General features: G+C 35.9%; 1 protein-coding gene across 2 annotated transcripts in view; it reads left to right on the forward strand.

Annotated features, from left to right (window-relative positions):
- Positions 1-15,563, forward strand: part of LOC145674801 (uncharacterized) — a 34,604-nt gene extending 19,041 nt beyond the window's left edge. For both annotated transcript variants that reach the window (XM_081745017.1, XM_081745018.1), the window contains exon 2: positions 11,135-15,563. In XM_081745017.1, the coding sequence (XP_081601143.1) occupies positions 11,274-12,410 (1,137 nt within the window). In that variant the 5' untranslated portion in view covers positions 11,135-11,273 and the 3' untranslated portion in view covers positions 12,411-15,563. The remainder of the gene's footprint in view (positions 1-11,134) is intronic.
- The last annotated feature ends 9,066 nt before the right edge of the window (positions 15,564-24,629 follow it).

The following is a 24,629-nucleotide window of genomic DNA, read 5'->3' on the forward strand; positions in this document are numbered from 1 at the left end:
ACAGCTTGGAATTATTCCAAAACCTGATCGAAATTATGCTAGATCCTCATAATTACTATTTCAGGAAATTTAAAAGAAAAAAGAACGAAGTTGAGATACGATAACGTAACTTAAAATACGCAGAGCTCAAGAATGCGTGGATAGAACTCAATACTTCACGCACCAAAGCTTTAACTCAACTAAACTAGTGCAGTCGTTGCCAGACTCAATGGTGTATATATCGTATAAATGAATGCAAAGTGTTTGTTTACATATTTTGAAAGAAATTTACCTAGCAGCATAAGCGGAGTTAGGTATTGTATGCTGGGGGGGGCTAACTTTGATAGGTCCCTGACCTTTCATTTCAGGAATAGAGGTGGTAATGAAGTCAGAAATAAAGATGGTGAAATTATCAAAAAGTTGGGGGGTTAATGGCCCCCATAGCTCCGGCCATGCCTCGCAGTTAAAGGATTAGAAAACCGTGGGTGGAGCCACACACACACACACACACAAAAAAAAAGCCGTTTTTAACTTACTTCGGAAAATAAGACTGCCTGTATGGTTTACCGACTATATGAATCGATGAAAGAGGATACATTTCTGCCGTTCTTTTTCTTCCCACGACCAACTTGTTTCTCATCTTCAGGTTTTACGGCTTTTTGATAAACTTGCTGAAATTATGCTAGATTTGGGTAGAATGCTAAAAACAAGATGCTAGATCCTAAAGAAATGCAAATTATGCTAGATCTAGCATCATTATGCTAGATCTAGCATCATTATGCTAGATCTGGCAACGCAGGTTCATATACTTGCCCCTGGCGCTGCATACTACAGGTAATAGAATGACGTCCAAGGCTGCGCCTTCATTGCTTCCGAATGCGATTGCGAATGCGAATCAAGTTGCAATGTCTCTTTCAACGCTTCAATGTGAAATATTTTTGCTTCAAAATTCGTACCTTAAAATCTTGAGAGCACGAAGAAGACGAATGCGGATAAATGACATATTTTGCACGTTCAAAGGATGAATGGCATTTCCTTTGTGTGCAAAATAGACTGAATGTCGCTCCCTTTATTATTATGCTTTCGTGGTAACCGCTACTATTTTCACTTTAAAATAAATAACCTAAATAAAATTAGAGATTACAGAATCAATCTACTTTCTAAGTAACTTTTCTCCATGAGTAAAAGGAACCCGTTTTTGCTATTTCAAACATATTTGTCAATAATTACATATATTCCTAAAATCATTATTTAAGGAACAGAAAGAAAAATAAATTGAATAAAAAGCTGGAGTTCATGTATTAATTAAATCTTCATATTTTAAAGACAAAACAAAGAAAAATATACATACCTTCCACGCCAAGTTCCTTGCTTACATTTGCCCATAATTTGTTCCACAATGCAACTTTATCAAAAGCACAATTCATTACACCATGAACATCTACTTCCATCTTAATTTTTATTTTTTATTTTATCTCCGCACCTTGCAACGTCGTCTGCTTTCACGCAAAACAAACTTATTTCTTTCGTAGCGCTCAATTCTTTTGCAGACAAATCTCCTTCGCACGTATTCGGACGAACAATCCCAACAGGTTGGGATCATTCGTATCTTTTCGTCGGTTTTTTCACAATTTGCTGGTCGGAACTAGTCGACGCCTCTCCAATTTATTTACACGTGCTGGGAAATTCGCATTCGCAATCGCATTCGGAAGTAATAGAGGCGCGGCCTAAAAGACGTCCACATTTAGTTCGGATTCCATGTTAATCAGTAGGTCCACGCTTCGCTGCTAAAAGGGACGTTAAACTCAATATCAACTCAACAATATATATATACAGATGGTGATCAGAAAAATGGAAACACCTGTAGTTGACAACACGTCAGATGTATGGGTTGGCAGTGGTGTCATGGAGCCCGCAGCGCCGGTTCGCTGGTGGTGGTGAGTTAGGTCGGTCTCCATACTACGTGAGGCGCAGTGGAACAGCAGTGTCCAGTGGCTGCAGCAGACGGAGGTAGTGTAAAATCGGAGACCTCTCAGATTTTCAAAGAGGACAAATTGTTGGTACGCGGTTATGTGGAGTGAGTGTGACGTCAGTGGCTACTGTGTTAGGTGTGTCGCGTGGGACAGTGTCGAAGGTGATGACGGCTTACACAACACACGGGAAAACCACATCGGGGAAGCGGAACAGTGGGCGGAAGAAAATCATGAGTGACAGGTCACGCCGGGTATTAAAGCGCATTGTCACGCAGAAGCGTCGTGCCACTGCGGAGCAAGTGACGGAAGAACTCAATCAGCACCTCCCCCATCCTGTTTCGACAATCACAGTCCGCTGCGAATTACATGACATGAACTTACGGGGTCGTGTTGCACGGGCCAAACCGCTCATCAGGGACCATAACGCTTTCGCAAGCCGCAAATGGTGCCGCAACCATGCCACTTGGACCGTTGAAGACTGGAAACGTGTGATATGGTCGGATGAGTCATCCTTCACCCTATTCCCAACCACGGGCCGTGTTTGTGTGTGGAGAACGCCCAAAGAAGCTTATGATCTGCAGTGTCTCCGCCATCTTCCAGGATGATAATGCACCCACTCACACAGCTGGTGTTGTTGCAGCGTGGTTTGAGGAACATCAGGATGAAGTTCAACACCTCCCCTGGCCCGCCCAATCCCCAGATCTCAACATAATTGAACATCTGTGGTCCGTCTTGGGAACACGACCCCGGCGACGATTTCCACCTCCATCCTCTCTCAGAGAACTGGCCGATGCCCTGCACGAAGAATGGTGTAAAATTCCACTTGCTACCATTCACGACCTCTATGCTTCCATCCCACGTCGCATCAAGGTTGTTCTGAAGGCTAAAGGTGGCCCGACACCATATTAATCTGGTAAGTTGCAATTTCGTTCAGGTGGTTCCATTTTTCTGATCACCATCTGTATATATATATATATATATATATATATATATATATATATATATTCTCCAACATATTTAAATTAGAAAATTGTTTCAGAAACATTTCCGATAAAATTAATTTTAGGTATAACAAGAAATATTTACTTTTATTTTAACAGAAGCATATATTATGAGAATAATGTAAAAGTATTTCTTTGATATATAATAAAATAGTATTAGCTAAAAGCACAAACTATGTTTCATAAACTATATTTCATAAACATCAAACTATATTCATTTTTAATATTTTTTTAACTTTTTTAATTAAACATTAGATAAAATATTCTGAAAATATTTTATTTAACCCTAGGAAGTCCAAGGGAGGGGCTTCTCGAGCCCACTCTTTTGTATTTCTTGAAAAAAACCCGTAAGTCTTGATGAAAATATTGAGAATTTTATTAATTGTGTATTATTACTTCTTTGATAAATCCACATCATTAATGTGCATTTTTATTTACTAACTTGTAAGTTAAAAGTTATTTCAAAGTAGTGGGCTCATCGAACCCCCTCCTTGGACTTCCATGTGACATAATTTCTACAAGTATATTTCCTGAAAAACTCCGTCGTAAGTCTTGATTAAAATATTGAGAATTTTATTTGTTGTCTATTATTACTTCTTTGATAAATCCACATCATTAATGTGCGGTATTATTTAGTAACTTGAAAATTAAAAATTATTTTTAAGTAGTGGGCTCATCGAACCCCCTCCTTGGACTTCCATGTGACATATTTTCTAGAAGTATATTTCCTGAACTTAGATTTTTTCGTTTGTATTTAACAAGGATTGTGTTTTTATGTTAGGAAACAACATATCAGCCACGAGTAAGTTCTGAATGCTTATTCTATATTCATTTCTTGTTAGATGGCATTATGTGAGTTATAGTATGTTATACTGTGGGTTCGAGGAGTCCCCCCTTGGACCTACTTGAGACAAAAAAAATCGTGGACTTCCTAGGGTTAATTTACAGTAGAAGGTAACAAAAACATTTCCATACAAAATTAATAGGCGTTTTAAAAATATTTCTCATATTACGAACGAATTTATTTTTAAAATATTCGAAACATTTTTAAAATTATATTTCATAAGTTTTCTCGTAACAATAGAAAAGATTGCAAGTAACACGTTGGAAAACATTTGTAAAATCTATGGAATATATTTCCTCTTCTGTTTTTTATATCATGTATGTAAAACATTTTCAGTATTACTTTGAAAACATTTTCTCTCTCAACATTGAAAACATATTGCATTACATTCAACACAATAGTAGAATTTGTGAAAATTTTCCTTAGATTATTTTCCTTCTAACGTTCTAAAAATATACTTATTGTACTTCATAAAATGTTTTCCAAACATTTTCTAAAAATATTTCCGGTAAGTATTGGGATATTTCTCAGATATAAGAAGAAATATATTTTCTCCAGTAACGGAAGAGTATATTATGAAAACAATGTAAAAATATTTCTATAATATATCAGAAAAAGTTGTTCACTAAAAACACAAAATATTTTCCAAAACATAACGGAAAACATTTTCTATTCATTTTTAATATGTTTACTTTTCCTTGTTTTAGAGTTTTATATTCAAAATCCGATAAAATATTCTGGAAATAAGACTAAAATATTGTACGAAAATATTCCATTTAAGTTATAACAGAAGGTTACCAAAATACTTTTGTTAAAATTAAGTAAACCTTTTTAAAACATTTCTGAAAAATATTTTTTATATTACGAAAGAATTTATTTTTAAAATATTCTAAACGTTTTAAAAATATATATATTCAATATGTTTTCTTGTAAAAATAGAAAATATTGCAAATAACCTATTAGAAAACATTTTTCAAATATATGGAATATATTTCCTTTCATTGTTTCCCATATCATATATTGAAAAATTTTTTATTATAATTTCGAAAATATTTTCCTTCTCAATAGTGAAAACATATTAGATTACATCCAATAAAATATTTCTAATACATTTTGTGAATATTTTCCTGGATATACTTTCCGGCTAGCATTCTCAAAATGTACTTTCGGTAATTTCTAAAATGTTTTCTAAACATTTTTGGGAAAATATTTTCCGGAAATATACGGAATACATTAGGAAAACCAGCATGGAAATCTCCAGAGAAGGAAAACCTTTTGAAACCAAGGAAAATATTTTCTTTTGGTTGAGAAAATATTCCTTGCTGTGTGGGATGACACTATACTTATTTATTAGAACACTAGTTTGAAAAAAATAGCGAAGAAGAATGGACACAACACTGAACACTAGATAGATATAATAATTTTCGTCGCTGAAATCACACTTTGCCCTTTTCAGGCAATATAGCCCTTTATATATATATGATTATGATTCAGATATCACTGTAAATGCTTCCCTCACACCACTGACACGCTTGGAAATTAGCACTAGGAAGAAGTTGTCTGGATCGTCTCACGATGAATCCAGTTGTTACGCTGAACCGTCCTAAAACGAAGAGGTGATTCTTCAGCAAATTAAACAAGAAATTCTCGAAAGTAGAATACTGCTGTTGGCGGGCGCGTATATAACATTTTAAACGCACAAGGTCTGCGGACCTGGGACTTCACTAGTTGGGGCTAGCCGTAAGAAATCGTCCTTCACCGGCTAATAGCTTGTGCCCCTGTGTTAGCAGTTCATTTCAAAAATCACTCAGTTAACTCACCTGTATGCACATACAAACAGAATACGGAAAACAATTTATGTTAATTTTAGTCAACTGCCTATAATGCACTAGACACGGCGATAACACTGGCGTGAGAAAGTACAGATAACGGGCAACGAAACAACGCAGTTGGTGCCACTTTGATTGCTGAAACATCTGGTCTGCCCGTATTTCTCTAATCTATTATAATGTTTCATAAGCGATTAAAGAAAACACTTAATTCAGTTCCAAATAACTGCAGAATAAATACAGTGCATATAATAAGTCAGGGAGAAACACTGAAATGGTTAGTCACTAACTGAAATGTTCTCAGCAAAAGCAACGTTTTATATATATGAAAAAAACGATGAAAGACTTCTTTGTCCAATTGTGTGGGGAAGAAGCAATTTCCCCCAAAGAAAGAACTAATGTGCGTTGCAGAATAAAGTATAAATTGAAAATAATGATCACTGTCTTGACGAAATATACAGAGTGTCCACAAAAAATCCTTCTATAACATAGCAGCGGTTATAACACACCATCCTTTGCGACGTTTAGATTTACGCTGCATTGCGATACCTGCCATAAATTTCTTTTTAGGTTTGCGCTTACTATTACTATATTTTGCCATGTAGTTTACTATACAATGTTCGTACGTGTTTTCGCTTAAGCTTTTTAGTGCTCTTCGGAGTCGATGTATACTTCTTCCGCATGTTTGACTCGAAATAACATCGCCTACAGCTCGACTTTAATTTGCATGTAGTTCGTCTTTGACTGAGTTTAGTGCGTTCCGAATTACGCTTACCAAGGCACTTTCCTTTTATTCTCAACTTATTTCCTTCTGCACGCCTAATGTGTGGTTGTGCGTGCTGAGAATACGCTGTACGTGGAGGTCGACGCACATTGGTAGCACTACATTCAAACTTTCGCTTTTTACAATTTCGCAATAGTGAAGTACTAGCTTGAAAATTCAAACTTTCGGCAACTGAAAATTAACAAATGTTGCATCTGATGTACTGATATGATCACGTCTGCTCATTTTAATTTTACTGAATATGTTCCTCCAAATCGAGTTTTCGTTAATAATGTATTACGAAAACTCAACTGGGTATCATTGGCCATCTTAGTTTTCTTCTTAACTTTGGTGTTACATTTCGGTTCTTTAACGGAAATATACTTTCGACTGCGTGTGCTTTATTTGAAGTGTTCGCTTGTTTACGGTAAACATTTCCGACCGATATATTATGTACGAGACATTCACTGCGTAAAACAGAATTCGCTTGGTGGGTCTATTGTGAATTTTAAGTCGTTTCCTTCTACAATACTCAAAGCTGATAAAGTCGGAATGGATTTGCAGCACTAAAATGCAACTTACGTTAGACATACACGGTTACAAAGACAAATTTGAATTTGTTAATTCGCGCAAAACCATTTGCCTGCGACACAAAGCCGACAACACTGTAACTTCGTTATCACACAAAATCATCAATTGAAATCTCAAGCCTTCCCTGGCTTTTTCGAGAGGGCGGATACGCGCAACCTGAACGCTATCGCTTATCATGTGTCAAACATCGGTATCCCTTGCCTGCAAAACAATTGCATTAAAAACAATTTTTTACAGGTATGCGTAACAATTCTTCTTTTTTGCTATCTCTACACTGCATATTTCCTTTTCCTGACTGTAATCGACTTTCTGGTTTATTTGGCACATATCTTTCACAGCTTGGGCTGGCTCGAATTCAAGACGGTTTCTTTTCCGCCTTGCACTCTTTTATTTTGTTAGTTTGCCTGCACTCAAACTGTGCCGTTCGCATGTATTCATAGAACACAGTGATACCTTTCTTTCATTCCGCTACACTATTTTTAAACTCAGCAGTTACTGAATCAACATGATTTCCGTGTTAACTAATTCAGAGAGTACTTCGGTTAAGGAGTTATTGGCTACTTTGATATTATTACGTAAGCTGTCTGCTTTGGTATTCAATTCGCTCTTTCCTACGCTCCCAAATCGTATCTGTTACAGGCTTTTGAAGTTCACCTACTGATTCATGTATTTTTTGTCCTAGGCATCCAATATTCATTACCATTTTTGAGCAATGGTTTCTAATTGTTTCTCTAATTCCTCTGTCAACATTGCTTGAAATTGTTCTAGAACACTAGCCTCCATATTGATATGAGTTACGAGCAACTAATTCAAAGTACAAAAATATAAATGTCTGGATTTAACACGAAAATAAGAAACATGCACTTAAAACATGAAACACTAAGAATTTTGATATTACGACCATTAACAACCAATTCTTGTTTTTACAACTCAGTTTTCACTTTGCAAAGTGCTTCAATATAAATTTAGCACAGATATAAACTAGTACCATATATAAAATATTTTCTATAACTATTCTATCGTGCTTTGATTCCATTTTGTGCTAATACACAATTACACAATCAGCAAGGCCATATGATAATATTTGAAAAACAGTATCACGTGACAGTTTCTACACAATAACTGTGTCTTCAGCAGACTTCCACTCCTTCTGGTTGCTGGGAGTTGGTTATCACTTATATATACTGTCCGGAGATCAATTTTAATTAGGTTCCGCCCCTTCTTTAAAAAGTAACATTTGTCTGGCTTTCACTTTCACTTTTTAGCTGCACACGTGTCCAATTAAAGGTTTACTTCTTTCCGCTGGATGCGTCCTGTCCTCTAATTATCCTTATTTTCCTTGTTATTTTGTTTCTCTTTCTTTCTTCTTCCTTTTTATTCCTTCCTTTTTAAGCAGAATCTTCTCTCATTCCTTATTTATCGGGAATCTTGCATTCCAGTTCATCACCTTACGTCCTGCTTTCATAATCTCTCTGGCTTCCTTCCATTTTCTCACCAAAGCCCTGTTCTCTACTTCTATGACCTCTGCTCCTTCCCCACCTATCCTGTGGTTTGTTTCTTTCTGATGCTTGTATATCGCATTGTTTTCCATTTTCAATCTTACATCATCCTGGTGCTGCTTAATCCTTTTTTTGCATTTTTTTTGTATCTCCTATGTTAATTTTGTTACACTCTTCGCATCCTAATCTATATATTACTCCCCCTTGATCTTTGTTCGCTATTGCTTTTCTCTTTGTTCTTCTGACTAGTTCATTTATTCTGCTTCCTCTTTTCCTGTACGTCCTAATTCCTGCTTTCCGAAACATTCTCTATATGTTCTGTGTTTGTTTGCACAGTTATTGTGTTGAAACTGTCACGTGATACTGTTTTCTTTTTACATATTATCACATAGCCTTGCTCAGTGTGTTATTGTGTATTAGTATTAAAACATTTACTCTTATTCATAAATGCACTTGAAGGTGCATAGTGTAAAACATGTATGTATGTGTGTATACTCAATCAGCTGTTTGCTATCCACTCACATCTACATGGAATTAAAAATCAACAAGAAAAAGTTTTATGACCTACATTAATCTCTGTTGCTTTCAAGGTCAAAACATATTTACTTACATGAAAAATCTACATTACTCAGTTCTTGTTTTTATCTATCACTCTGCTCTATTTTTAATTAATTGTGTTCGCCGAGGTTCTGATGGAAATTGACTGTCGACAGTAGGCTAATCAGATCCAAACTCAACACGTTATCTGTATAACTAATGGTATTGTAAAAGCAGTTGTAGGAAGATTACTATAATTTAATCAGGAGAACGGTCGCCATGTGGTTGAAATCGTGTTTTTTGGTAGTTGTTATATTCTTGTAAATATAATCGTAACCTTCACATTGATTTTCGTCTTTTTGCCAAGATTTGTCACTTGTTTATTGCATTTATCCCAGCTTTGCTACGGCAGTGTGACGTAATATTGAGGTCTCAAATATTCAGTAACAATAATAATAATAATAGTACAGGTAACAAATTCCGTATGAGGACACATTGTATTCAAGCCTGTAAAATAACCCATATCGTGAGCCAAAAGTTACAAAATAGTCGGGATTGGAGAGAAGTGTCAGGACCAACAGCACATACCCTCTCGATACGTTCCTACAACTAGGTACATGTTATAACGGAAAGTTTCCCTACAACTAGCTAAATGTTATAAAGGAAAGTTAAATGTTATAACGGAAAGTTTCGAGGTAATTTTGGTGTAGAAAGTAGGGATTCTAAACTCACAAGAGCCGTAATTACAGTTGTTTTTAAGTAATAATTATGCTGGCTAAGCTACAGAAGATGTCGAAGGGGTTTCAAGAAAGGGGTTCCATACCATCATGAGACACTTCTACAGCTACTCAAATTTAAACGAAAGAATTCTGCTAATATTTCGTGTAGAATATATTCTACTGTACGTTTTCAGGAAAAAAACTGTAAAAAGAAAGAACAATATAATTGAAAACTAAAGCTTGTAATAAACTAACTTGTGAAGTTTGCAGATGTAATTAAAAACCTTTGCTACAAAAATATATACACAGACCATAATTCAGTGAGCTCAGAAATACAAACTATCAAAATGATGTATAAGATTCAGTCTACAGAGCAATTGTTGCTTAAAGAGTGGCATACATTATTTCTAGAATCAAGATAAGATGAGAAATGTTTACGATAGTTTTGGTCTCGTCTCGATTCTCATCTCCAAAGCATGACTATAGTGTGAGTTAACCTTCTCCTGTCTCGAACTAAAATGTTTTAATCCGATTTTGTTTGGTTTGTTTTAGAATCGAGATGAGAAATTCGTCTTTTCATGGGCAACATTACACAAAACTTAAATTTTTTTTTTTTTTTGCCTAATATCACGTTTCTGCTTGTAATGGCATGACCTGAGCGATAATAAGTTTTTAATTTTTATATATTCTTCGAAATAATTGTAAATTTGATAGTTTGAAAATTTGATAGTTCAAGTGCTGAAGCAAACGAGTTTTCAAATATTTGAATGTAATGAAGCGTGTTTTATCGCCGATCTATTTCCATCAAAATTCCTAAAGTAAAAAAATGCTTGACGTGTATTTGATCGAAGAACCTCGTGATTACTGGTCAAGCTCCTAGACCACTGAAAATGATTACTCACAACGATGTAAATCATTCATCTTTAGTCTTGTTACTCTAAGTTTCTCTGCCTCAGTTTGGAAAGTTGTATGTAATTTTTTAATTGGTTTCAAAACGGCTTTCGTGTTCCTCTTATGATGATATAAGTGAATTATATTCGGTACAGTTTCTATTAATACGTTGAGTTGTTCTTAAATCTTTGGATCGCAAGTTGTTTTTTTCTCCACACGAAACTACAGATACGACAGATTTAATTCTCATACTGTGCATTTGTGTCAAGACAGTAGACAATACCTGGTCATAGACTTATGTCCGCCACGATATAAATGATAGTTTAATTTGATATAGTGAAACAAACTACAGCAACTTATTTTGAGACAATAGTGATATGGTACTCCATTTCATATTCCTACAATATTTAATGTAATAAATCATGTAATATAGCGAATGATTACATGTTTTCTTGCTACTTATTTATTACCTCCATTTAAGTTTCATTGTTTGTTGAATTTGTTACAGGCGCGATAACATCTTTGCTTTCCACGGAGAAGGGAATACGTTTACTACATTAAATAAAGCCATTTCTCATTCTTATGGGGAATCTGACACTTCTACGAAGTTTGGCAAAGGATTTCATCGATCACGTTTGACAAAAAATATGGTGACACAGGAAAGTGAAAAGCGTCATACGTACCAAAATAGTGATAAACGCTCTAATCAAAGTTCAACTATGTCAAGTGGTGAGTTTATACATTCAGGTGAAAAATTTCACATTTGTGAAGTATGTGGAAAGGAATTTAGAGGATTTTCAAGTTTGGCTACGCACATGGTAATTCATACAGGAGGAAAACTACACACGTGCCAAGAGTGTGGTAGGTCATTTACTCAACGTTCAGATTTGGCTACACACATGTTAATCCACACAGGTGAAAAAGCTCACATGTGCCACGAGTGTGGTAAGGGATTTAATCGACGTTCACATTTGGCTACACACATGTTAATCCACACAGGAGAAAAACCTCACACGTGCCAAGAGTGTGCTGGGGCATTTACTCATCGTTCGACTTTGGCTAAACACATGCTAATCCACACAGGAGAAAAACCTCACACATGCCAAGAGTGTCGTAAGGCATTTACTCATCGTTCGACTTTGGCTAAACACACGTTAATTCACTCAGGAGAAAAACCTTATACGTGCCAAGAGTGTGATACGTCATTTACTCAACGTTCAGCTTTGGCTACACACATGTTAATCCATACAGGAGAAAAACCTCACATGTGCCACGAGTGTGGTAAGGCATTTTCTCTTCGTTCACACTTGGCTACACACATGTTAATCCACACAGGAGAAAAACATCTCACGTGCCAAGAGTGTTTTAAGGCATTTACTCAACGTTCAGATTTGGCTACACACATGTTAATCCACACAGGAGAAAAATCTCACACATGCCAAGAGTGTGGTAGGGTATTAAATCAACGTTCACACTTGGCTAAACACATGTTAATTCACACCGGAGAAAAACCTCACACGTGCCAAGAGTGTGGTAAGTCATTTACTCAACGTTCAAATTTGGCCAGACACATGTTAATCCAAAAAGGAGAAAAACCTCACACGTGCCAAGAGTGTTTAAAGGCATTTACTCAGCGTTCAGATTTGGCTACACACATGTTAATCCACACAGGAGAAAAACCTCACACGTGCCAAGAGTGTGGAAGGACATTTAGTCCTCGCTCATATTTGGCTACACACATGTTAATCCACACAGGAGAAAAACATCACACTTCCCAAGAGTGAAATAAGCCATTTAGTCAAGGTTCAGGTTTAGGTGCACACATGTTAGTCCACACAGAAGAAATTTACACATGCCAAGCGTGTGGTAAAGGATTTAATTTATGTTCAAGTGTGGCTACATTTATTTAATGCACACAGGAGAAAAAGATTAAACATGCCAAGAGTGTGTTAAGGCATTTAATCGAGGTTCCAGTTAAGCTGCACACATGCTAATCCTCAGAGGAACAAAATATCACACATGCTACGAGTGTGATGGCTTAATTAAATATCGTTTAAGTTTGGTTACACATATGTTAATCCATACAGGAAAAAAAGACGTATGCTAAGAGTATGCTTAGAAGTTTAATCGAAGTTCAATTCTGACTACACATGTTAATTTTAATTAGAATATGCATCAATATGCCCTGAGTGTGGTATGTCATTTGATATACGTTGAAGTTTGGCTAGAGACATGTTAATCCACACAGGAGTAAAACATCACACATGTCAAGAGTGTGGTGAGGCATTTAATTTACGTTCGAAATTGGCTGCACACATGTGAATCCAAACAGTAGCAAAATCTCACCTTGCAAAAATCCTGAAATAGAATTTATTCAACGTTCATACCTGCTGAGCCACACAGGATGAAAACCTCACACGTGAGAAGTGTGGAAGACGATATAGTCAACGCTAAAACCTTGAAACGCAGTTGAACACAAGTCAGTCACCAAAAAGATGCAAAGAGCTTAGCAAGGCATTTACTCAATGTTCACATATTGCAAAGTAAATGATAATCCACAAAGGACAAAAATCTCACACGTGCTGAGAGTTTATATGAGATGTCGCATTCTGTTGGAAGAATAGATATGATATAAACTAAGCTGTTATTTTTATGCGTGCTATAAAAATTGTACTATCCCAAATTGAGTGCTTGAGTAGAATAGTCAACAAAGGGTTTTAATTTGTGTCTGACGTTATCCCATGTTTATTGTAGATCCATATCTAAGCTCAAGTTATAGTCACCAAAATGAGCAACTTTGTCACCTTCTGACATCTGGAAATGTTCGTGGCCTCTTTCAAGTAAACTTTGAGCACTGTTCCTATATGGTCTGCTAAAACACCCGACGAATACTGTTTTTGGACAGCTCAAATAGTTTCACACTCACGTACGAGATCATTCTGTGCTCTGCTGCCCCATTAATTTTAATACTACAAACAATCCGCCTTTATCGTCTTGCGGTCTTATTTCTATGTAGAGAATTGGCTGAGAAACGACATTCCACTGTTCCTTATCGATATTTTCAGACATATTTTGCTCACCACTAAACAGCCATATTTACGGCACAGTCTGTAAAATTGTTTGTAACACTTTGTACATTTTTGTAGTATAGTTTAAAGGTGGTTTTCTGTTCACTGCACTTTTGAGCAGCATTCTACTGTACATCACCACATTAAACGCAGAATATAAAACATCTGATTTGGCACACTTCTCTAGCGTGGGATCACGTTGTCCAAGTCACTCTCACTTTTTTCTTGCCATCTGAGTTGAACATTGTAAATTATTTTAATTGAGTGTTCTCTTCCAATAAATGATAACGATATTTCACTGCATCTCCAGCTGGCAAACGCAGACTCTAGCCGTAGCCTTACTACTGGGATCACAATGGAAATGATAAAGCATAGAGATAGCACAAATATTTTTCCCGAAGCAGTAGCTCGAACTTTAACTTTTCTGCGGTTTGATGTCGTCTTTTTGTATTTTATGCATAGACGATCCTAAGTACATACAAAGATTTGTTACTGCCAAACTTAACATACAGATTTACAGTGTGGATAGCTTCATTATTCAAAATCTATAAAAGAAACTGTTGACCTTCTAACCAAAAGTTTTCCACATACCTTTCATTGTCCGGTTACGTAGTCCCACTCTGGAGCTATACCAATACATAACTTGTCCACTTTACACTAATATATCGAAAAAGTAAATCTCACCTATATCAACAAACGCTTCCAAACCCAGCACCCTTTATTCATGCAATATATACTACCTCACTTTAGACCGCACACCAAATCGCTATCAGCATACTCCTTGTCCCTAATGTTTACGCTCTGCCAGTACACTTTACCCTCGTGAGATACATTGTTCTTAACCTTATAGTGGTAAGGTGAAAAAAAAATTTATGAATGGTAACATTTTGCCTCCTGGACCCAGGAACATTTTTGTCTGATAAGATGTGAACTAGGATTTAAATTTGTATTATATTTATAATATGAAATACAAACACCAGACAGTGGATACGCTTTAAGTGAAACTATACATTTTTATTGAGGCAATACCTTTCTTGTTAAAATGAAGTTCGATAATTATGTGACTATTTTATTGCTTAAATACCGGTACTGAAAATAAAATATTTATTAACTAGAAAGAAGTAAACCAGGATTTCTCCTAATAGCGGTATATTCACGTTTCAATTCTGCAGCAGTCTCCACACATCATTTTTGCGTGACTTAGGCAAATTCACTTACAGCACTTTTGGCAAAATATCTGGCCTTACTGTGTTTATACATGTAACATCGTCCTCGCTTTCCTACATGATTAGCTACAGAAGCATCTGTTTCTAGAGTCAATCCGAATAAGCTTGCTGTGTTCGCTAAATGTATAACATTACTATTAGTCGGTTCTACATTTTAGAAGTGATAAAATCACGTTATTTGCCATCGTGTAGTATTTCTTTCTTCGTCATATTCAGTAGGTATCTGGTCTACTATGTCCACCCCACCTTTAGTATCGTTGTAAAATGTGACGATCTCTGGCTTCCTGTTATCTCTGGAACTCTCATCTCAGATTTTTCTTAGATGCATACGAACCAATGGGACATTTCCAATGAAAACCAAATACACTACTGTATTCTTTTCTCCGTTTGGCATTCACAAACGCGGGGGCAACTCTCTTGTATTTACGAATTGTCCCTGTAATAGTTAACTTACTGTCTCATTCAATTTATTTAACAAAATTGCAGCTTGCAAACGATTATTGTAAAAAGGTTTCTTTACAAGATGTACCATGAATGTGTTGACACAATCTCTTCACTACTTCCTCAGGTTTGTTATTTATCTTGAACGGGCCTTCTGGTTGTGTCCTCACATACACTTCTATATTTGTTGTGTAGTATAATGTTTCACCAACAAGAATAAAAATTTTAATTTCATATTTTGGAGGTCTTTTAGGCATATAAATACGAAATCCACATCTTCCCCGGAAACCGACAAGTGTCTCACCCAAAGTTGCTAACATACCAATTAAGAAAAATGTTGTTTCAATTGTTTACAAATAATTCAAAAAACGGTGACGAATTAGGGCTAATCTGGGGCTGAAGATTATATCTGATTATGTTATTCATTAGCATCTTCCATTTTCATCCATCATATCCTGCACAGTAATCACTTTCAGCTCAGTTTGGCTTCTCCGGTTCCCATCATCACATAGAGATGACCCTACGCAAAAGACACATTCATTTGTCTGATTAACAATACACATGTGTAAACTTGTGCTTCGCACCTCCCCTCATTCTCCGTCCTCGTTATCCCTTTACACATTTTTTTTATTTTCTCTAATTGTGTTGTATTTATATTGAATCAATCTGTCTATATTAAGTTGTGTTATATATGTTTACTTACATTATAATGCTAAGGATCAAAGTTCCATACGCCCATTTTTCTTTTTCTTTTTGATTTTTTGTTAGTTTTTATACCGTATAATTGTAAAATTTCGATAGAGCACAGATCTCCACTTACACTTTGTAAATAAATTCTTTTCCATCACTCACGTTACAGGGGGCGTAACCTTTTCATAGGTGGCTAGCCACTTTGATTTGCCGGTAAAACGTAGTGCATTCACATACTTTCTCAGCTGGCGCACATGTAGTGAGGCGTAGCTGCCAAGTCTAGACTCTATTTATTGCACTCATGTGGGCGCACAGTGATGCTAATTCATTAACAGGCGACAGGTTGCAAGAAATTGAGAGTTTTCACGAACGTAATTTGGCTGGAGCACACAAGTAGTATAATTTTTAATCATCATTATGATCACTTTCACTCTTATCTTGTTCTCATCACATAGTTTTGAATACTGTTTCAGTTCGGTTATTTTACCGCATATGATAATTGACGATGGAAAGTCTTTCATACATTCTTTGAAGATAAAATTCCCGGGGTGGCTCAGTTGTAAAGCGTTCACCTCTGATGCATGGGGTCTCGGGTCCAAACCCTGCTCCCGCCAAGTTAACTTTGTGGCGGACAAACATCGTGTGCTTGGGTTTCCTTGGAATTTTTTTAGTTTCCCCCCACTTTCTTCATTCCACAATTTCGTCCATGCTCAGCGTAAACTGAACCAAGTTCCCAGAGTTCTCGTTCTCCGACCAGTGGCAACCACCAAGCATCATCAACGAGTTCACCACCATTTAAGAAGCATACAAATGCACATAGCATCTCGAGCTCCGACTCTGACTCCAACCAGCTTATCCTCCTCTGCAGCTGTCTACAGCTTGCTACAGCAAAACTACAATACAAAGTACTTTAGTTCGAAGGTTTTACTTCTCTAACTTTTCCAGTATCGGCAACGCAAAGATATTTCACAAATGGTAGAAACAAAAAATGTATTCATCATTAAATCACAGTCGGCTAACTTCGCAAAATAATTCGTGACAATCCAGTTTCGAAATGTTCAGGAAAACTGCAACTTTAACTTCTCTCAACAACATCCGACACTAGCAACCTCAGCCACATACCATATCAATAGTAGTACGAGGAGTCCCTCTATCTATAACACTTGATATATAGACTGAACTTCCTGAAGTGGGATACACCTTTAAAAATGCATCCGTATTCGCAACAATCAGGGACCAACGTACATAGTTCGAATTCTGAGAACATCACAGGATACTTTCAACGACCTTTTGCATAAACAAATCTTAATTTTCAAGAAGAGATGCCGATTTGAACAATCCTGCTCATTAGGACTAATTCCTCTCCCAGGTAAACGCTGTCAAGAAAATAAAGTATATCCTACTAACAGGTGCAACCTATGAACCTGTTATCCTACAAAGAGGTGCACACTTTTCCTTTTCCTATGAAAAATGTCCGAATCTGCAACAAGTTCCCATCAGCAACACTTGGTATCAATTCCCGCCTACGACATACAGCTACAAGTGCAAGTCTCGGCTTGCTCCTGAAGAATTCAGGCCGAAACTTGTAGTACCACTATTGACTCATTATGTTCAAAATCGAAAAGGTGAGACTTCGAAAGACTAATCAATTTATTTATATGCATAAACTATTAGCATTTGTCACCCACACTCTTCAAAACGTTCCTCTTTTGCACAACCATTAATATTAAAACACGTTCAGCACGCAGCTCGCAACATTCTTCACCTCGATTTTCATGCCACTTACAGTGGTTCGTACATGCACTTTCATGTATCTCCACCCGAAACAACTATTTAACTTCATAGTGATCATGTATCTAGTTATTTGACTATGACTTTTATTTCTATTTTTCAACATTCTCTTGTACTTACCTCATAAACTCATATTTTAACAACTATTACACGAGGAACAATTTGACACATTACTTATCAGTAAAACGCATCTCACTCCCAAACTTAATTGCAAATTTACCGGCTATCAACTCATTGCACACGATATGAAGCTTCCGGCTCGATGCGCCACTAGCGGCGTTACAATACTATTTTATCCTTACACATGTAATTTTTTCCATAAGTAGAAGCTTTGCTTTATATATACTTAAACACAAAATAAATATTTGCTGAGCAAAACAATATATATTCACATAAAAATATTACATACGTGTTACAATTTCGCCAACTAACATTTTGTCTTCATCAGACACTATGAGATACATGAGAAACGTGCAGTCTAATATACACACAAGAGCTGAGATATCTTGCTTCTGATGGGCTCCTGGCAGCAGCCAATCCACTTCAAGTATTCTAATTCGTATTTCTCTATACCGAGGCTTCCTATCTGTTGTAAATTACACACACACATCAAAAGGACGATCTTGGCACAACTAATCTAAACTAACATATAATTGGCATAAATAACTAAATAATATTATAAATATATATAAATACACATAAATAAATAAATATATAAATAAACAGATAAACATACAATTACTCATACGCTTAAAAAGACACACATACAGTATAAACTAGTGGTAGGCGCAGAAACCGTTTTTTCGGTTTCCGGTTTCCAAGAAAAACCTAAACCGGTTTTTCAAAATTTTCAAAAAACCTGTTTTCACCGAAACCGGTTTTCTCCAAAAAACGGTTTCGGTTTTCAAAAAGCGGTATCGGTTTTCTTCAAAAAACCGGTTTCGGTTCATTATCAATTGATCATGAAACAAACGCCTGAGAAATATACAACCACTGTATACAAGCATGTTGTGTTGGAGTGTATAACTTAAAGAATGTGTTATTTTTTAAAATGTCAACACCTCCAGTGTACCCTAAAAAATGTATTAAAGAAATAATGGCCATGTTTTTTAAATATTCAATTGGAACTGGGCCAATCTACACAAAATTTGGAATCGACCAGCAAAAATGGCACGATTCTAACACTTGTGGTTTTCGAGATCTCATTGTCAACAGGATTGGAGATAAACATATAAACTTTTCTTTGCACACAAACATATAAACCTAGCATTTTAATATATAGATATTTATAGTCACAAGTGATCAATTTAATGGGGAGAATACTGAAATGAAACACTATGCCCTGTATGATAGAGTTGCGTAATATTATGTTGTAGATAGAAGAAATGGTAATACTAGTACAAAAATTTCTTGATTTATTGTCTTCACGAATCAAGACAGACGGAGGCAATCCTACGGAGGCTCATCTACCGCCTTTTCAAAAATTATTGTGTATTGTATCTTTGAAACAGCTCTTTCTTAGTACCGTCGTTGAATTAATCTACTAAGCGAACTTTTTGGCTTGTTTTAGAACTGGATACCGAAAATCCGGATAACTATTTGCCAGTAAGAAATTGAAATGTATGTAGGCCTATAGGTGTTCATTTTCTGGACTCAGAGTACAAAATTATTGTGTAAAACAATTTTTTCAAGCGCTCTGAGCCCTCATTCACAAGCGGTTTTCGAGCTCGACACAACGTAATATTTGCGTTTAGTTTGCGGTAATGAAAATAAGCATTAATAAATAGCTTTTTTCAGTTTTGTATTGTGCTGATGTACGCACATTTTGCTTTGCATGAACACAAATCGCTACCACGCAGTGGTCTCATGCTGTGACACACATCACAAAAGAAGTGTTATGTCGAAGCTTCAGATTCTTAAGGATGATCCTATTTCGTTCCTGTACAGTTAATGGAGAAATTTTGTGTCTTCTTTACAGGTCAAGTTGCTATGATCAAAAATACAAGAATTTTAAAACATCTAAAATGTTCTAATTTGGGGTTCATAAAAAGGGGTAAAAGTGGATCTGAAAAGGTAGGAGGACGGTAGGTAGCAGCATGACGTCACGCTTGTTCCCCCTTCCTATCTTTCTCCATTGTATTTTTTTTAACAACTTGGCGACGCCTACATAGAGATGCAAAAAAGCCGGCTTTTTTGAATCGATGTTTTTTTTCACATAATTTTGGCTTTTTTCAACTTGATGATTTTTCTATCTAAATAGCTTTCTTATAGTATATTCTATAGTTAGATAAGAATTCCATGACCTGAATGTGATATTTCGTTCTGAAATTCACCATCAAGATGGATGGAGCACATGTTTTACGAATTAAAGCTAACATGAAGAATGTAGTATTTGAGGGTAATTTTAGAGGCTATTTAACTTTATTTTAACTTTTTAGTTATCGACATCTTTTTTCTTCTCTAGTTTGTCATCCGTGTTTCATTTCTAAGAGCTTAGTACTCTAGCTTCTAACGCAGAAGTTAAACTTACGTTTTTCTATTTATCCGTCAAAGCGTACGTTTTTCAATATATCCGTCAAACCGTACTTCCACATTTCTGTTATACTGTAGCTGTGAAGTGATTTAGCAATAATTTTCCGGACACAACCTTGAATACCAATTTATACAAATAATCAGTAGCGGATTTAGAAAAGTACTTTAGGAGGGCTTTTTCTGATTGTTTCGTTTCCTAAAAAGTCCTAACTTTATTTGGGAAGTGCTTGAAGTTTATAAGTACAGGCATAGCTAATATTTCGTTTCGTTTATATGTTTAGCAATAATCTTCCGGATACAACTTTAAAAATCATTTTATACTGAGAATCAGTGGCGGATTTAGAAAAGTATTTTGGGAAGGGTTTCTTACTAATGTTTAGTTTTTTAAACATTCGTAATTTTTATTTGACGGGAGCTTAAAGTTTATGAGTAAAGGCATAAATAATAGATATTTCGTTTGTTGCAGACATTCCGTAACTTTGGGGAACGGGCTTCAGTCCGAAAGATCGCCCCCCCTAACCTTCGCAAAACCGTCACTGCTGGTAATTAGTAATAATAACGATTTAAAAACAATAAAAAAGGAAGTCACCCAACTCACAGTACACGCACTATTTCTACATTTACAGATGGAATGAAGAAAAGCTTTGTCAGAATGGTCGAATGCTGGTTGAATCCCGGACTTCCCGATAGAAGCACAAAAGCTAATCACTCAGTCACGTTTGTTGTGCAGTTGTATTTAGCTTAACTTAAATATATTCCGTAGTCTTTTTTTGGGAAGGGGGGAAGTTCCGTAATGATATGTTGAATCCCTCTTGTTAAAAATTCAGAAAACTTGAGGATTGGGTAAACTGTGATGGTGGTTCTATACAACTTAACTGTAGAATTTCAAGAATATACAGAACCAAAAGCTCTAGATGTGCACCCTTTAAGTGTATCATATAAATCTAAGTATTTCTCTTATGTTTTATTTTAATTTTATTTTGTTTCAAAAAGAGGGTATGGAATATTTTGAAGTAAAAATACTACATACTATTTTGCTAGTTATTTGTGTATTCTTTAAAAAGAAGTGTTTACTTTTAGGGTTGGCTGGTTTAGACCAACTTTTTTTTAATAACTGGTTTAAACCACAAAAATAAAAAGAATGAAAAATGCGAATCGTGTGAACTTCATGGTAACGTTTCCAGATATCAAACCACCTGCAATAGTTTTATTTCCCTTTCACCTTTTAATCAAGGTGTCCCATGTTCAATTCTCGGTCGAACCACAAACCTTCTTTCATGCGTAACCCAAGTAGCGGTTCGGAAGTCAGATTAAGCGAAAGTCTTCTCCTTGATAACCTCGGTATTTCGTAAGGATGTTAAGCCTAAATATACGAAACAAACCAAATTGTATATTTCTGCATGCCTAAATGCGTGTTGTTTCATAAAGAAGCCAATATTGCTTAAATATATTGATAGAAATTGGCAAAATTTATCGATTGCCTACGTAGCTTCCAACATTAGCTTGGATTGGACTTTCAATGATATCTACGTACCGGTACTAAATTTGTAATTTAATACCTCAGTTTTAGCGTACTGATTATGGTACGTTGACCTTTAAATTTTACATGCAAAGCAATAACAGGATTTTCCCGTTATTGTCTTACATTTCAAGTAATGACGGGATTTTCCCAATGGCTAGGGCGGGAGATTCTCAACTTAAGAAATTTACTGACCGCACTTCTTTAAGCTTATGGGAGTTCTTCCGGCATAACCCCGCTGTTGCATAATAACATCAAGGCGAAACAATCTTATTTCTGTGAATATGTAATATAAATACATAAAGCAAAAAATCTAAGTCAAAAAAGCCTGGTTTAAACCAAAAAAGCCTGGTTTAAACATCCCCCAAAAAACGGGTTTTTGGCATTTTCAAAAACAACCACGGTTCTTGCCAACTCTGCTTACTTTTGTATATAGGAGGTTAAAAAATTCTTATTATACACATTGGTTAATCCTGTGGAATTCATAATGTAAATATGTTGAAGAAAAATTGTTTGAAATATTTTTTCGAAATTCATAGTTTATTTTCGATGTTTTATATTATTATTATCATATTCACGAAGAAATTAAATGTCGACTAAAAGCAGGGAATTCGTGTTACTATTCGGTTCAAAATCTCTTGTCGTCGCGAATTCTGTCGAGGAATTTGAAGCTTAAAATATATAAAACGATAATCATGCCTGTTGTTCTGTATGGTTGCGAAACATGGTCGCTTACTCTGAGGGAAGAACATAGACTGAAAGTATTTGAGAACAGGATCCTGAGAAGAATATTCGAACCCAAGAGGAACGAGAATGGGGAATGGCGGAAGCTTCATAACGAGGAACTACATAGTTTATACGGTTTACCCAACATTGTTAGGGTCGTCAAGTCTAGGAGGCTTAGGTGGGCAGGTCATGTAGCTAGAATGGAAGAAAGTAGAAACGATTTCAAAGTCTTGACTGGTAGACCCATAGGAAAACGACCATTGGGAAGACCTAGGCGCAGAAGGGAGGATAATATTAAGATGGATCTCGCAGAGATAGGAATACAAAGTAGAAACTGGATCCAATTAGCTAAGGATAGAAGACAGTGGAGAGTTTTTGTGAACGCGGCACTGAACCTCCGGGTTCCATAGGCCATAGAGTTAGTTAGTTAGTTTAGTTAGTTTTATATTATTATCAGCATCAACCACTAATTAAATGATTTTTTGTGTTATAGAGAAGCGATACAAAGTCTGTTTTATCAATTTAAAGCAGTATTTTGAAAAAAGCCCAAAATTTCCCAAGCAAAAAAGCAAAGCAGAAAAAACCGAGTTTTTTTCCAAAAAAGCCGGTTTTTTCCGAGCCCTGGCATCTCTACGCCTACATATCTTTTCGAAGTCGGGACGGAGCCCCCCCGCGTTTAGAATCTATACCCTAAGTTGCCGTTTATATATATATATATATATATATATATATATATATATCAACGCACGAAATATTGATTTAGCCTCTGATCGTCAAACAGTTTTGAACAATGGAATAACAAGGCTCCCTCTACGCCGTATGTTCTACCTCATATAGGTATTATTTTCTCCCTTAGTGTGATTCTAGGAAAGTGAAGTACATTTGATTTTAAAAATAGGAAAATTAAAAATAATAAATAAGTAAAATAAAAATATTAGGTCCATTCTAGTTCTAAACTGGCTGTGATATGCTATACCACCAGTTACAGTATCAGATTTAATTTCTTGAGGACACAATCGAAGGGTGGATACATTTTATTTGAGGGAGTTATACTGAACAGGTTAATTTCACATTGTTTGCGCAATATTAATATATACTACCAGTCTGGGGTGCAGGTATAGCCTACGGGTAGCGCCCGCGTCCTTGGCCCCCTTTGGCAATGTTACTTGTACCAGATTTGAATAACAACTCCAGGTAAGGAAAGTTCTATTAATATTTTATTTTGTTTAAAAGATGTTAGCTTAACCCTAGATTACAAACCATTCGTAAATTTTACGAAGCAACATATCCAAAATTGTTGAATTCGCTGAACCGCGAATGCGCGGCCGGCCTGCTTCCCAATACCTTCCTAGCTCTTACAGCAGAGGCTAGTTTTGGTTTTACAGCCGTGTCAGTCAGTTTTATCATGCATATTTTGAAGGTCTAGTCGTAATTTTTACGAAAGGTTTGTAACCATGTTAGTTTTTTTTTTTTTCACAAATTTTGACAAATCTACTTTCTTGTTTTCAACATTAAATGAGTGTTTTGGACTATAAACAGTGCAAAGATTCGTGTCATATTATTGTAACTGTTGTTGATGGTGAAACTATGGGTGAGAGTGAGGAAGAACGTGAAAATAATCAAATAAAAATGTTGTTGGATATCTTCTGATGAAGGCTCTAGTGATACTGCTAATGAAGCGCATTCACATCACTAACCCTATGGCAAACCCGCCACAAGAAATAAGAAAAAAACTTACTTTTACTGACCATCAAGGGAAAGGAGAATGACAACACATTTGTGTAAGCACTGGAGGAAGGCGATTTGTGCTGAAACTAGAGCTGTGTGTTGAATGGTGAGTGACGAGGAAAAATGAAAAAGTTTGCAATGACAACTTTCAAGTTTGCACCTAATTACTTTTTTCGAAGTTGATATGCAAAGTGCTACGATTTTTAGTTGTCTTGGTCCTTTTACTTTAGTTATATATTATTGTAATATCTATAAGACAATTTTCCCACATAAATGTAACTA

Source organism: Thermobia domestica, chromosome 18 (genome assembly GCF_964235325.1).
Source record: "Thermobia domestica chromosome 18, izTheDome1.hap1.1, whole genome shotgun sequence".
NCBI lineage: Eukaryota > Metazoa > Arthropoda > Insecta > Zygentoma > Lepismatidae > Thermobia > Thermobia domestica.